Source organism: Solea solea, chromosome 3, assembly GCF_958295425.1.
Source record: "Solea solea chromosome 3, fSolSol10.1, whole genome shotgun sequence".
In the NCBI taxonomy this organism is placed as follows: domain Eukaryota; kingdom Metazoa; phylum Chordata; class Actinopteri; order Pleuronectiformes; family Soleidae; genus Solea; species Solea solea.
Genome location: NC_081136.1, coordinates 11,702,929 through 11,717,433, shown reverse-complemented (window position 1 = coordinate 11,717,433; position 14,505 = coordinate 11,702,929). Strand labels below are relative to the sequence as shown.

At 39.6% G+C, this 14,505-nt stretch overlaps 1 protein-coding gene across 6 annotated transcripts in view; it reads right to left on the bottom strand.

Moving 5' to 3' along the window:
- The window catches only part of chd3 (chromodomain helicase DNA binding protein 3), a 52,344-nt gene that overhangs the window by 27,051 nt on the left and 10,788 nt on the right, over window positions 1–14,505 (bottom strand). For 4 of the 6 annotated variants that reach the window (XM_058625766.1, XM_058625764.1, XM_058625765.1 and 1 more), the window contains exons 9-28: window positions 13,602–13,871; window positions 12,737–12,940; window positions 12,359–12,579; window positions 12,007–12,138; window positions 11,796–11,892; window positions 11,269–11,460; window positions 10,974–11,174; window positions 10,142–10,279; window positions 9,404–9,525; window positions 9,054–9,227; window positions 8,462–8,603; window positions 7,251–7,382; window positions 6,910–7,027; window positions 6,434–6,558; window positions 6,087–6,318; window positions 5,558–5,742; window positions 2,775–2,952; window positions 1,764–1,850; window positions 1,329–1,414; window positions 780–913 (exon numbers count right to left, since the gene is read on the bottom strand). In XM_058625766.1, coding sequence (XP_058481749.1) covers window positions 780–913; window positions 1,329–1,414; window positions 1,764–1,850; window positions 2,775–2,952; window positions 5,558–5,742; window positions 6,087–6,318; window positions 6,434–6,558; window positions 6,910–7,027; window positions 7,251–7,382; window positions 8,462–8,603; window positions 9,054–9,227; window positions 9,404–9,525; window positions 10,142–10,279; window positions 10,974–11,174; window positions 11,269–11,460; window positions 11,796–11,892; window positions 12,007–12,138; window positions 12,359–12,579; window positions 12,737–12,940; window positions 13,602–13,871 — 3,170 coding nt within the window. The remainder of the gene's footprint in view (window positions 1–779; window positions 914–1,328; window positions 1,415–1,763; window positions 1,851–2,774; window positions 2,953–5,557; window positions 5,743–6,086; window positions 6,319–6,433; window positions 6,559–6,909; window positions 7,028–7,250; window positions 7,383–8,461; window positions 8,604–9,053; window positions 9,228–9,403; window positions 9,526–10,141; window positions 10,280–10,973; window positions 11,175–11,268; window positions 11,461–11,795; window positions 11,893–12,006; window positions 12,139–12,358; window positions 12,580–12,736; window positions 12,941–13,601; window positions 13,872–14,505) is intronic. The other 2 variants (XM_058625769.1, XM_058625771.1) reach the window with 1 other exon arrangement.

Genomic DNA, 14,505 nt, shown 5'->3' with positions numbered 1-14,505 from the left:
TCATGCTTCTCGAAGCAGCAGTAACAGTAATAAGCAGCAGTCACAGTGAGGAGCCTCCACAGCAGCAGCTGCATATTAAGTAGCCATGTGGTTCCTCTGTGATGAACAGCTGATTGGCCGAAAAAACAACAAATGTGATATCGCCATTCACGGCAATAAAACCACCCTTATTCAAATACAAAGTTTATGGTTTTAAGACACACAATACTGTGATTTGAAGCACTGTGATTCGAAACGTCAACTTGCATAATTTTGAAAAAACTGAAAATCCTCCATTTTGGAAAAAAAAAAGTTTTCTTTGTTTACTCAATTTGAGCTGGGCCAACTTGTTACTACTTTTGCCATGGCGGGTCACATTTGCCTGTTGAAGATGTTGAAATGGATATTTTAATGGTCAGATAAACAGTGACACTGTAGACAATTTTATTGTACCCTAATGTGCAATAACAATAAAGTAAATTCTGTTGAAAATCTGTGATTTTTAACATGCTAATCTTTTTAGGATCATTACTATTACTCACTTTTGCCATAAGAAACATGCAAAAAAAAACATTCATTAAGGTTTGGAGAGTTCGACTGATAATTTTCCTTTCAATTAAGTGGATTCAGTTCCAAAAAAACTTGTTGTGATTGTATTTACAAAAGGAATACAGTAATATAATGGGTAATGCAACCATATCAGTGCTGATACCAACTGATATCATTCATTTTTAAATGTGTATAATGGAGCATGTAACTTAAATGTGCGTAAACAGTTTAAATCAGTATTTTTGACTTACTTGAATTCTTTTTCAGACTTGCCCCTGAGGTCTCTCACCAGCCACTGAGAGGAGAAAGCGTCCTGAGACGGCATCCCCCAGCGCATCACTGCGTTCAGGAAAGCCTTTCGCTGGCGTGTGTTAAAACCCAGCACCTATGGTTGGAAATGACTGTATATTATGGATATCCTTGAAATTTTTTTTAACTAAAAATAATACCAAGGAGAGAAAGTATACTAAGCAAATATCCATGTATTTCTTAAATTTCACCAGAGCTTTTCTCAATAGTCCTGACTGCCTAATAATAGCAAAATAAACATGTGTGGGTCATTATAATCATGTCCACCACCACTATCTGGATGATGAATGAGCTTGGAAGGTTCAGTGTTGTTGGCAGTGAAATAGCTTTGCTGCCATCTCCAATTTAAGGATGTTAGATTGCTTGAAAAATATCTAAAAGTGCACTTTAAATCACACTAAATCAGTTTAAATGAGAACCGATTGATTCCAGTAATTTCGCAAAAAATGACTCAAATGAAAGCAGGACTGGTTTCGGAGTGATGTACAGACCTCAAGGTTGCCGCCAACTCTGGCCAGAAGTGGAGGCAGAGGTTTGTCCTTGTCATTCCTCAACTGGCGTCTTGACTGCCTTCGACCTGCAAGATGAGAGTAAAAGTTTGATCAAAGTCTTTTTATGTTGTAAGTTTAGCACACATTGCAGTTTTTTTTATCTAAATGTAAAGTTAAAAGATATGCAACAACGTTAAATCAAAACTCCTGAAACACATGGAGTGTTTTCTTCTAACTGTCTGAAGTAGAAGGTGGATGGTGGTCTGCATTTTTGGCAGCCCGATTTGTTTGACTCTGGCAGGCAACTGTAACAACTAAATCAATTTCAAAGCATAATTTAACACAGACCTGATACTGTGAGTCTTACAACAGACATATTTTATCGTTCACGAGCAGCTCTGCTTGATGTCTCCCTCCCCCGAATCTCTTTTTTACCTTCTGGCCGATCGTCAAAGTCGTCATCCTCCTCCTCAGAACCCACCGAATACTCGGACTGGTTATCTGAAATGTCAGCATGCCACTCTGAAACAGCACACGGTGGTCTGTCAATAGGCCAGGCCCATTCACGTCCACTGTACATACAGTTACTCAAACAGAAGACAAATCATCTTAAATTCTACAACTTTTGCAAGGATCAAACAAATAATAGAACAAATCTTACGAGATACAGGATTTGACTTTGTACGACTACAGAAAAAACTCTTAGGATAATGAAAAAGAGATTTTCTGCTGTCAACATGATCCTAATACTGAGGTATAATTGAGAGGACAATATCAAACTTATATGACGAACAAAAACAAGAGCTACTCGCATCTGTCATGATGCAGCTATTTTTGCTCCTGACTCCACCCCTTGAAGTTGTAATAATGTGCCTTACTTGGATGTAAAAACACACAGAGGCTGCAGGTGCTGCTGACAAATAGGAAAAGGGAGAGAGAGGGTGGAGGACTGCTGCTAAACCAGCTCTGTTTATGTGCAATATGCCGTTAAACTACCACCAAAATAGTGAAAATGTTGCCCACAGTCTCACAGGTCACTAACACATTTTCCTATGGGGTGAATTATATTTTTCATCACTTTAAAGGGACTTTAACTATATTAGCATATTTATTATTATATTTTTGGTATAATGTATATAGACTATGATGAGCCCTGTATACTGTATTTTGTGGAGAGAAAAGAGACTAACAGGATATATTTTTTGCTGAATAATAAAAAAAAAAATCACCATTCTTTGTATTTTAATTTTGTGTCTTATGTTGGCCATGTCCGATTTTAACATAAATGATAATTGATTGTTTATTTTACATCTATTAGTAAAATAAAATGCTAATAATACAGTCAATAAAACAGTCAGAATGACAAAAGTGGCCATTCTAATAGTTACAAGATTATGATGGTAGTTTAATTGGAAAAGGAAAATCCGGTCCAAATACGACCCCTACCTTGGTCTTCCTGTGCTGCGTCATTGTAGTTGACAGGCTTGCGGTTCCTCTTGCCTTTACCCAGTTTGCTCGCGAGATCTTCTTGTTGCTGCTCATAGTGGTGCCGCAACAATTTCTCCCAATAATCTGGATCCACGTTCTCCTCCTGTTTGATGATCTCCCGTTCGATCTCCTCGATCTGGAGCATCAGATTAAGAACGCGCAGGTGAGATAAGACACATTCATATTCTGTGCTGAAAAGAAAGTGTGGTGAACATTTGCTCACAGATTTTGGGGAAAACGCACTTGGAACGCAGATGAAAGATTTCATGCAGTTGACTAAGACATACTACAGAGCTTAGAGCACAAGATTACATAACCTTTCATTTGGTGTTAGAGTTAATGATGCACATGAGCATGTTGTCTGGAATGGAAAGAAACATCATTTACACTGAACTGTGAAACCTTCTGGCACAGTCAACAGTGACACAGATATTCTTAACCTGTGGGCTTTTACTGATCCTCAAAACATTTCACAGTGAGAGTGTTTTTTTCTGGGCATGTCTGCGTCACACTCAACTGTTTGGAATGCAGTGAGTGCTTCCGGTGTATTTTTTTAATACACGAGACAAAGTTTTGCGTGAAATAAGTTTTGAACTTCCATTTTTCAGATAAAGCTCGCACAACAGTTGGTGAAGGAGATGATGCTCCACTCATTTTTCTTGCCTAAAAACACCTCTGGATTCTTCCACACATTTTTCACATGTTTTTAAACACTGTTATATGTGAACGCCCCATAACGCTAGAACTTCCCAAGGAGAATGAAAAGATACAATGTCGTTAACATCTGCTCACAGGTACTTGCAAAGACTGTGGATTGCGCACTGGTAAAATGCACTTGGCCTTGAAACGCACAAGAAAGACTTTGTGAAGTTGACTTAAACATTCTCCAGAGCTTGAAAGCACAAGATTAAACAACCTTTCATTTGGTGTTAGAGTTAATGGTGCACATGAACATTTTCTCTGGAATGGAAACGAACATCATTTACACTGAAGCGTGAAACGTTTTGGCACCGTCAACACAGATATTCTTAACTCGTGGGCTTTTACTGATCATCAAAACATTTGTTACTCAGCTCCAATCCTCACTCGCCTATCAACTATACACATCAGGCATCTAACGATTATTTTCATTCTTGGATAATCTGCTAATTATTTTCTTGATTAACCAATACATCATTCGCTTTGAAAACATTACGGACAATGTGACACGAGAGAAAGCAGCAAAAACTTTTTTCTTTTGCAATTAAATGGTTACAAAAACATTTTTCTAGTAAAAGCCAAATGCCATGTGTCCTGCTTGATGTTGAATAATGATGACAACCATGGAGAAAAATAGCATAACTAAGGCACTCAATATTCAGGTAAAACATTTATTTCTCCAACATAAGGGCAAACAAAAAATAAATAAAAAATAAATGAGAAATGTTCACCTGTTCTACTGCTTGTTAACACAAATATCTAATCAGTCAATCACGTGGCACCAACTCACGTGCACTTTGTCATGTGGACACGATCAAGTCGAGCTGACGAAGTTAAAACTGAACATCATAATGGGGAAGAAAGGTGATTTAAGTAAATTGGAACATCTGAGTATTTCAGAAAAAGGGGATTTTCAAGCACGACCATCTCTAGGGTTTACAGAGAGAAAAAAGAGAAAGCATCCAGTAAGCAGCAGTCCTCTGGGAGGAAATGCCTTGTTGATGCCAGAATTCAGAATTAGGATTACCAAACTGGTTCAAGATGATAGAAAGGCAATTGTTACAACCAAGGTATGCAGAAGACTATCTCAAGTGTGCTCTGAAACCTTTTATTTATTTACTCATGTTTGTGTATGTGTTTTAGGACATAACTTTACTTGAGATTGCAGGGAGATATATACGTATTCCAAATTATAGTAAAAAAAACAAAACGGAAAGTTTGTACTGACTCAAATCTGCATGCTAGAATAATAAACACAAAGCCATCATGCCTGGACTGGAACATACATGATTTATGAACATGCAAGTGAACCCATAACCAATCTGGGAGACCCTCTGTCTACTTTATTGTCTTGTGCGTGTGTGTATATAATGTGTAAATAACAATTGCACTCAGCAATAACCTCCCACTTCCTGTCCACCCTGACCTGATGGCCAGTCCACAACACTTTGACTCAACACAAAATCCTCCCTTCCTGCAAATTTCCTCCCACTCCTTCCTTCATTCATTCACAACTTTCTTGTTATATGCCCATCCCGCATTGCTTGTACTTTTATTGTTATACAAGCCTTTTAATCCTTTTTATTCGGCGTGAATGTGAATTGATACAACTCTGGATGCTTAATATGTAATCCTTTGGATTAAAATCTCACAAATCCTTCCCCTCACCCTGGAATTTTGCAGATTTAAGTGTTCAGTGAAAGTGAGACACTCATTCTTCTCTGTTGTCCTCATTATGCTGTCATTAACACCTCCTTTACTGAATGAAATGTCTTTTCAAAAATCTGTAAATGTGTTTTGTGTCTATATGTTTGCGACCTGTGTTCATCTAAAGCCTGGAGCAAAACATCAGGAAGATTAATGAGTTAAAGTATTGTTTTGTGTCTGGTCTCTTCTAATAGTGTTTTTTAAGCCCATTTGGGGCTCTGGGCATATTTTTTATGCATGACACAGTAATAATAATAATAATAATTAAAAAAAACAATCAATCCAAATTTAGGTAAGAAAGCTTGTTTGTGTACTTGACTGGATTTCCCTCTCACCTTATCCTCCTCTCGGACCATGTACTGGGCCACTTTAAAGGAGCTGAGGTACTCGTTCATGTTCTGGACATCTGAGTCATCTGTGGCGTCCTGGCTTCGGTCCAGCAGCCTCTCAATAGCGGTGCTGTCGTAGTGAATCACGCTGCCCTCGTCCTCAACCTTATCCCCCGTATTGTTTTTCATACCTGCCGCATGAGTGAGGGGGTAAAAAGTGGAATTGATTAGTCTTTTTCTTCCAAAACCAATGTCACATATCAAAATGTTCTCGTCAGAACGACACTGGGGGTTCTCCTCTGGCCAAATGTATCCAGAGAAAATGACAGTGAAGTGAGTGTGTTGTGACAAAATAAGTTTATTTAGGAGAGAAAGCCTGCCAAATCTCCCCCATTAGAATCAACGCCATTCAAACTTTGACCCAAATCCCAGTATTATTACATTTTAAACAAAAAGCCTGATTTCATTTGACAACAATATTCAGTACCGCTTCTCGACTTTCTAATTTTCCCATTTAAAAAATAACTGACGTCACCTTCTCCCTCATCCTTGAAGAGCTCTTCTGTTCCAAACTTCAGGATGTCGTCCAGTTCCTGTTTGGACATAGAGCCAGCCTTGGATCCCAGGCCGGGCCGGACCACCAGATGGGTCAGCATCATTTTCCTCTTGGCCACTTGAGTGATCCGCTCCTCCACACTGGCTCTGGTCACAAAGCGGTAGATCATCACCTTGTTGGCCTGTCCGATTCGGTGAGCTCGACTGAACGCCTGTGTAGAGAAAGACAGAGCAAAAGAGTGAATACGAGGGAACGATTTAAGTTTTCAAACAAGGCAGGGAAGTTGCAGAGCGAATGAAATATCTCATGAAGGCAGACTGTGGCACCTGAATGTCGTTGTGAGGGTTCCAGTCAGAGTCGAAGATGACGACGGTGTCTGCTGTGGCCAAGTTGATGCCCAAACCTCCTGCTCTGGTGGAGAGCAAGAAACAAAACTGACAGGCACCAGGAGCTGGAAAAAGGAGCCAGAGAGTGTGTTAGAGAAACACACATTAGTGTGTCACATACATATATGTATACATACATATCATATTGAATGTAACGTGGCAAATTGTTTGTATCGTAGCCTCACATTATGTGAGACTGTGCACTCTTGTCTCATCACCATCAACTTCAGGCCCTTGTTCTTAACTGACTTTGACTGTTTTTCTCTTCTAAACTGTTTTTTTGAAATATTTTTTTAATCTGCAGACAGCCTGACCCACTACTGCTTTAACTTTTCCAACACTGCATGTTAAACATTAATTCAACAGTCACAACATGTACTAAATACTGCACCTTTAAATATTATCCAGTATCTCACCATTGAAGCGGTCAATGGCCTCTTGTCTCAGCGCTCCCGTGATGCCTCCATCAATTCTCTCATACTTATAACCTTCATGATCCAGGAAATCTTCTAATAAGTCCAGCATCTTAGTCATCTGCAAAGAAACAAAGCAGGGAGAGAGAGAGAGAGAGAGAGAGAGAGAGAGAGAGAGAGAGAGAGAGAGAGAGCTGGTGATGTGAGTGTGAGTTTTCTTCTATACTTGATAACCCATGCACACACATGCACAGCTGGAACTGCAGTCTGCAGCTGAGTAACATCTGTGAAGATAAGTGTCCATCTGGTGTGTTCCTCTGCTGATGCATGGTGTGTGTGTGTACCTGTGAGAAGACAAGGACTCGGTGCCCCTGCTCTTTCAGTTTCCTCAGCATCTTCTGCAACAATGTCAGTTTCCCAGAAGACTTTGTGAGGGCCGAGCCCTCGTATGCGCCACTGGGTGTTTTTTGGGCTTCCTAATCAACAAAGATGATCACATAAACATTTAGTGTGGAAAAAAAGATACTGCGAAATCTCAAAATATTATATACCACATTTCTTTGAATTGTTTTTTTTTTTTCTTTCAAATGTTTGAACAAATTTCCAGAAACTGAGGCTTCAGGTTCCCAAAAACTCTAAACACATAATGAAAAGAGTTTGTCAAAACTCCATTAATCTCTGGCCAAATGAAACACAGCGCTCAAGACTGTGTTCTCTCTTCTAAAAACTGATTCCTTCCACCAAAACAATACACACAGATGTTCCATGCTTACATCTTACATTGGATCAAAACAACACTGATGAGATCAAATTCAAAACACCACCTTCAAGAGTGTGCGGAGTGTTACTCTTATTCCTTTTGGTGACATATATGTTTTTTTTCCTAGAAATTGCATTTACAGTATAAAATGTATATATAACACAACAAATTTTACATACTGGGTATAAGTCAGAATGTTATACTCTGATACATGATTGAAATGTTTGCACAGGTGCAACACGAGTGCAATTAACTGGTTGACTGGGATTTAGGGTGTTTTAGTGTTTCTAGAGGAACAGTTTGTGTCCAGATATTTTGTATAACTGTGATTTAGGATGATATTTGAGAACAAAGGAATTGTGCTTAGAGTTTCATAATCTAGAGTCATGGTGTTGATGCATGAGCGTCCAGTTTTCATAATTAAGTGCATCATGTCTTTTTGTTTGTGAGTGTATAAAGCAGTAAAGGTAGAAAAAAAAAATGCAGTGAGAAAGCACAACCTTACACCAACACAAGATGTCACTGTTGTTCAGTTTAAACGCAATCAAACCTTATTTCTGAGGAAATGGTTAAGTTTAGGGCTATGATTTGAATTATGGTTAGATCAAGGTTAGGGTTCAACATTAACTGGTTGTTGTTAAAGGTAAGGGATGAGGCTTTGGGTAGGCTGTCCAAATGAATGGAAATCAATGTGAATCCTTAAAAGGATAGCTACGTGAACCTGTGTGTGTGTGTGTGTGTGTGTGTGTGTGTGTGTGTGTGTGTGTGTGTGTGTGTGTGTGTGTGTGGGTGTACCATGGAGGCAACAGGAAAGAGGTAGGGATGGTTGCAGCACTTTTTTAGGTCCATCATGATGTTGAGCAGCGACACCTGGTTTCCTCCACCTTTTGAGTTCAGAGCCTCAAAATTCTTGGTCAATATCAACTTGTAGTATTTCCTGTAGTCAAAAACACAAAGAGAGAATGACGTATTGATTGCATCAATGTCATAGCCTCCTCTGCACCTTTAATCCTCCAATTTCTTACCATTGTAATGATTAAATATGTTTATTGGAATTACAGTAAGTTACATTTACAATTCTCAATATAAATATGTTGATTGTACTGCATGGGTAAGTATGAAGGACTCACTGAAACACTACATTAACTTGTCTTTTTAATGTATTTTTTTTGCAGCTCACACTGCAGCCACTGGGCTTTTCACAAGTCAAATAATCACAGCATATTAACCGTGGTTGACTGTAATTTTAATTTAAACTTATTTTAATCATCTCCAAGTGCCTAAGTGGCTGCAGAAGAGGCAGGCCATATGGTTATTTCAAACACCAGCCTATATCTACAGTATATTTCCCCCGTCAATGTGTCATATGTGTCGCCCAGTGTCGTACTTCTGCATGGGGCTCAGCTCCACTCGGACAATCAGCTCGGTCTTGGAGGGCATGTTCTTGAAAACGTCGGCCTTCAGCCTGCGCAGCATGTGAGGCCCCAGCAGATCGTGGAGCTTCTTAATCTGGTCCTCCTTTGAAATGTCGGCAAACTCCTCCAAGAAGCCCTCAAGGTTACTGTACAGGGAGGTGAACAGGGTGAGGTGAAGTCTAAACAAAGTCATTGACTACCAATCTGGATTTTTAGCACACATCAGTTTCAAATTCAACAGATTTGTAAGCATAATTTCATGAGCAGTAGCATGTGCAGCTATACAGAATATATTTTTTACGTGTGGTGTGAGAAGTCTTACTTGAAGCGGTTGGGTGTGAGGAAGTTGAGCAGGTGAAACAGCTCCTCCAGGTTGTTCTGTAGTGGAGTTCCTGTCAGCAGCAGCTTGTGGTCGATCTTATAGTCGTTCAGTCGCCTGAAAAACTGCAAACAAATTTGAGAAAAACTCTTTGTTATACTTCGACCAATGTCAGCATTTTGATCACTTGTGGGAAAGTACTTTAAACATTCTAACATTAGTAATTACTTTTATTTTTAGTTTTTGTTTACGCACTTCCCTCGCTGCCTAGTTTATATCGAACAGAATGCGACAGACAATCAGGTTTGTGGAGAGGATCACTGGTGAGAACCTGCCCCACATTTAGGACATTTCCAGAGGTATGAAACATCACTTCAGACCCATCACACCCTGCACACATGTTGTTCCAACTACTCCCCTCTGGTGGGCGCTATATGACACAGTACACAACCAACCAACACAGTTCATATCCTGACACCTTGTATGTATGTATGCATGCATGTACAGTACAGTAGGAAATACTTCATCACTTATTCAACTGCGCATTCACTATTTTTTTTTTATACATATATATTTCTGTACTTCTATTTAACTTAATGTTTAACTTATTTGTTCAGTTTTGTTGTTTAATGTGTATGTTATTTATTTGTAGTATTGAGAAATTGAAAATGTCGGTACATACAATGGTCAGTTCTGGTTTGCTTGGTCTCTGAATTACATTGCACAAACAGGCTAAGGTACCTTGGACTGGTTGTTCTTAAGGCGGTGAGCCTCGTCCACCACCAAACACGCCCAGTCGATGGACTTGAGTGCCGTCTGGTCAATGGTCACCAACTCATAGGACGTCAGCAGAACATGGAATTTAATAGGAGCTTCCCTCTGCAGGAACAGAGGATGAGGAGATGTCATTTTACAGTGTTCAAACCGCAAGGTTATGTTTGTGTATAAACTATTTTTCTTCTTGTAAGGTTTTGTGGCAGAATTTTTGAAAAAAATAACCTAAAATTAGTTAGAAACCAAGTGTGGTTGTGTGAGATATTAACACACTGTCAACACTGACTTTGCTGCACCCACCACCACTGATGTGTTCCAGCCTAGAAGTCGAACAATCGCTCTCACTGATAAAATTAGTCATTCATCAGAATTTTTTGGGCATGAGACAAACTTTTCCAGCTAAAAACCTTTATCAGTAAACCACCTCTTCCTCCATTAGTAGGTTCAAATGTGTTATCTTGTGACTTCGATGGTTGAATGTCTTTGTTCAGATTTACCTAGGTAACATTACATTACCAATCGAGGCAGCAGTAGACCAGCACCTCCGGTTATCCTTCAAGCTAAAATTGTTGATTTTCTCTATGAACTTTGATGAGGGACAGTTGTTCAGTGGATACAATTTGTTTTCTCTGCTGATAGCCATGTTATTAGTAAGAGTGAGTGACTGGCTCCAGGGCAGGACTGGAACCAGTGGCATGAAATGTGCAACAAGTCAGGGTTGATGTGTCAACACCTCATGAGACCACACAAAAATAAATGATACCTTTCATATCTGTGTCATGTTCACTTTCTTTCTCACCCTCAGTTTGAAGGCCTTCTTTCCTCCTTTAACAGCTGTGTCGTCGAAGGAGAACTCATTCTCTCTGATGATAGCTCGACTGTCCTTGTCTCCGGTGTACGTCACTACGTAGAAATCAGGCGCCCACATCTCAAACTCCCTCTCCCAGTTGATGATGGTGGAGAGCGGAGCGCTGACCAAGAACGGGCCTTTAGTGTGACCCTGAGAAGCAGAGAGTGAAAAATACACCCTGTGCTAAAATATCAACAGGGAAGAGGAGGAACAAGACAACAATAAAAGTACAAAGCTCTGGTACCTCTTTGAAAAGTGAATAGAGGAAGACAATGGTCTGGATAGTTTTGCCCAGGCCCATCTCATCTGCTAGGATAGTGTCTGTGCCCTGAGCCCAGGAAAACCTCAACCAGTTCAGACCCTCGAGCTGGTACAGATGCAGTGTCCCACCTGTCGATGTGACAAAGTCTGGCTGCTCTTCGTATTTTATCGTGGGCTGAAAGAACAGAGGGGAAGCTTTAAAAAACATTACTGGGACAGAATTAAATGTATTGTTAATTATACTTTCACCAAAATGAGGAATAACAGCAGCAGATTACATTAGTCACTTTCATTACAACTTCAGTGTAAATAGAGGCTGACCAATATGGGTTTTACTATGGCCAGTGTTGGTCTTTAGATATCAGCAGCCAATAGTCAATTAACAATGGCTAATGTTTTGGCCAATATGTTTGGACAATTCTCTTTCTGAAAATGTAAGATTTGGTGAGAATTTGTGTAAAAGCAGGAAGCTGTCATAAATCATCATGAAACTGAAAGTAGCTGACTCACATCAGTGACTGGTGAAGCAGGAGACTCCTCTTCATCCTCTTGGTTTTTGCTCCTCATCTTCCTCGGTTTGTCTGGATCTTCCTTCATTATTAAATCCCTGTTGAACCAGTGGGAACTCAATTCAGATATCAGCAAAGCAAGAGATTACAATAAATAAATAAATAAATAAATATGTAGACATGAACATTGGCAGAAAGTGAGTCAGTCCTACCTGTGCCTCCAGTAGTTGGCCTTATAAATTGCAAAATCAGGGATTTGAAGGTCGTCTCTCTCCCAGGTACACTGGTCGTAGGTCAGGTCTCTCCACTTGACCAGGTAATGGTAAATCCCCTTCTTGTCCACACTGGCAAAAAAAAGTCAGAGCTCATGTGTCATCTTTGTGCCACGTACAGCTCGTAAAAAATGTATTACTATCAGCTTATGTTGATATGCATAATTTCAGAACTTTTTAACTCTGCAATAAGAAGATTTTTAATGCCAAGAGAAGTAAAAATGTGACTTTTAAAGGTAACATGCACACTCTGGGACACAAAAGTTCAAAAACTGAAAGCAAATTCTCCTACCTATGGTTGATGATGCGGTGGATCATCATCCACTCTGGTTTGATGCCATATCTGTAGTACTGGTCTTCCAGGATGGCGTACTGGGGATCCTTTGCTCTCCTCTTTTCACTCTTTACCACTCCATTCTCGTCCTCTCCTGAACCATAATCAAGACAGGGAGGTTCGTCCATGTCCGTCTTCCTCTGGTAGTTTCTGTACATCACTGAATGGAAGATTTCCATCTGGAGGAGAGGCAAGTATTGGCAAGTGATTTAGGCAGTGTCAGTATGATTTTCACGGTCCTTCCTGAAAATACATTTAGTTTTGGCTTGGGGAGTTTCTAGAATACATGTATTTTATTCTTTTTTAATGTTTTATATCTGTCTGGTCTTTTCTAACCTGGAGCTCAGTGATCCATGTACAGTGCCAGTAAGACTGTCCCACCAGTTTGACAAAGAACTCCCTCTCTGCTCTGCCCTTCATTGGAGGTGGTGGTGGAGCATCAGGTGGTGCATCAGGAGCAGGAGGAACAGGAATGGGAGGAGGAGGTTCTCCCCACCGCCAGTGGAGGATCTTCTGGACACGACCTTTGATTGGTGGACACTAAGGCAAGATTTAATAAGATTATATGAAGAAGTATGCACAGATTTGTTGCTGATGTGGGATAATTTTTCTATAATAATAATAATATTAATAATAATAATAATAAGAAGAATAAATAAGATAAAGATCCTTTATTTCATGAAACTGGGGAATTACAGTAGTAATGTGTGTGTGTGTGTGTGTGTGTGTGTGTGCAAAATAGAAAAGCATTTTTATCACTCTTCCTATATAAATGGAAGGTGGCAGAATAACAAAGAAAACTGGAAAACAATTGATGTAAATGCTAATGCAGCACTCCCAAATAATAATAAAGACAAAAGGAAAACAATGTTTAGAAATGCTGACAATTAAGAAAACAGAAAAACAATGTTTGGAAATAATAACATGGCAGTGATGATAATAAACTGCTTTTTAATGTTACATGGCAATAATAATAATATCATACTATTCTGTGTGTGCACAAAATACATACGACACATTTACATCAGTTTTCTTGTCATTTTAGTCCTCTGCTGTAAAATATAAGGAGCTTAATGCAATGGCCCACAGTCATATATGCACGAGGGACTTATAAATTGTAAATTCCTACATGTGTAGGCTTGTAAATGGATAAATCAGCCAATAGGTGGACAAGTAGAGCATTGAAAATAGAGTAACTAACCATGCATCGTGGACACAACCATTCTCCGTTGGGAATCTCTGGCAGCGGTGGGTTTAGACAGTGGATGTGGTAGGACGAGGTGCAGGTGTCGCAGCACAACAGTTCCCCTCCATCTTTACACACACGACAGAACTCCATGTGGTCGTCATCTTCATCCTCCGCACCGGTGGGGACCCCGAGTGCAACATCTGATATCACTCTGTCCTCGCTGTCCTCCTCGAAGTCCTCAAACTCCTCATCCTTTGCTTCCCATTGGATTCCCTCTTTTTCCTGTCAAAGGATGAACAATGGTAATATTTTTATTTAACATTTAGGTGGGTTTATTGGCAGAAATTCAATATACTACCTATGAGTATGTTTGTATAAGAGTGTGATCGATTTACAATTTGGTTTTTAGAACTTTAGAATAAGCTTGCTGTGTGTATTTTAGGCTAGAGCTTTGTTTTACAGAGGCCACCTTCTCGTACTGCAATGTTTCTACAGCAGCCTGAGGGGACAAACCAGCCAGAGTGTGCTTTTTCGTGTTCTGAAGCATAAAATTACTGCACAAACAAAGAAGAAGAACAACAACATTTCTGGTATATAAAGGCCACCATAGTTCCTTGACACTAGTGGGAGAGGGAGGTGTGAGGGTCCTCCATTTGTTGCAGTCTTCAGTCTAACCCTTAGATGTCAGTAATTTGTACACACTAGAACTTATTGAACTTATAGATAAATTTTAAAACTGACACTAACATGGCTTGTTGAATATGCCTGCACATACAGTAGATAAGCTATAAGAGATGATAGATAGAAGAGCTACGGTTAAATGCAGCAGCTGACTGACTTCTCCTTTGTGTAGAATAAAACAAAAATGCTAGTCACTTATTCAGCATGTTATTATGTTTCGCAAGCACTCATCTTT